Here is a 920-nt window from a genome sequence, read left to right as displayed (position 1 = left end):
ATGTCTAGTGTGAAAGAACTCACCACTAATTTTTTCAAGCTCAAAAAGTTTGACGGTGTGGAATTTCGACGATGGAAGAAGAAGATGTATTTTCTTCTTACATCGTTGAAGGTTGCCTATGTGATTAGCACTCCTAGACCGGTAGAATATGAGAATGAAACTATGGAGGATGTGCGTGAGAAATCGAAATGGGATAATGATGACTTTATATGTCGGGGTCATATTCTCAATGGGATGGAGGATGATTTGTTTAATGTGTATCAACATGTTGAGTCGGCTAAAGAGCTATGGGAATCGTTAGAAAGCAAGTATGTGGCGGAGGATGCTTCTAGCAAGAAATTCCTTGTAAGTAACTTTAATGATTTCAAATTTGTTGATGGTAGATCAATTATGGACCAGTTTCATGAGATACAACGTATTTATAGTAACTTGAAACAACATGGAATCAATGTTGATGAATTGTTTGTTGTTTCGAGTATTATTGATAAGCTGCCCAATAGTTGGAATGATGTAAAACATGATTTGAAACACAAAAAGGAGGACATATCATTGTCCAATTTGGCTACCCATCTTCAAATTGAAGAAGGGATAAGGGCCATGGAGAAAGCTAAGGATGGAAATCCTAGCTCTTCCACCATCAATGTGGTGGAATGTGGAGGAAGAAGGCAAATCTAGTGCTTCAACTAGTGGTAAGTGGAAGATGTTTAATTCCTCTAAGGGCAAGTCCAAGAAACAAAAGGACAACAACAAGTATGCTTGTTGGGAGTGCGGTAAGACTGGACACCGCAAGAAGGACTGCTACATTTTCAAGAAGAAAATGGAGAAATCCAAGGATGGTCAAGCTTCTAAGAGCAAGGACCAACCCACCAAAGGTAATTTATTATATGAGGTTGAATTTAATTCCGGTATGGATTTAAATG

At 38.3% G+C, this 920-nt stretch overlaps 1 protein-coding gene across 1 annotated transcript; it reads left to right on the top strand.

Moving 5' to 3' along the window:
* LOC110691694 lies at positions 1-675 on the top strand. The gene has a single exon (XM_021868631.1). The coding sequence runs from the start codon at positions 1-3 to the stop codon at positions 673-675; it is 675 nt and encodes a 224-aa protein (XP_021724323.1).
* Positions 676-920: the final 245 nt, after the last annotated feature.

The sequence above is a fragment of the Chenopodium quinoa genome, unplaced genomic scaffold (genome assembly GCF_001683475.1).
Source record: "Chenopodium quinoa cultivar QQ74 unplaced genomic scaffold, ASM168347v1, whole genome shotgun sequence".
Lineage (NCBI taxonomy): Eukaryota > Viridiplantae > Streptophyta > Magnoliopsida > Caryophyllales > Amaranthaceae > Chenopodium > Chenopodium quinoa.
Note: the sequence above shows the minus strand (reverse complement) of the source record. Positions and strands in the feature narration are given on the sequence as shown.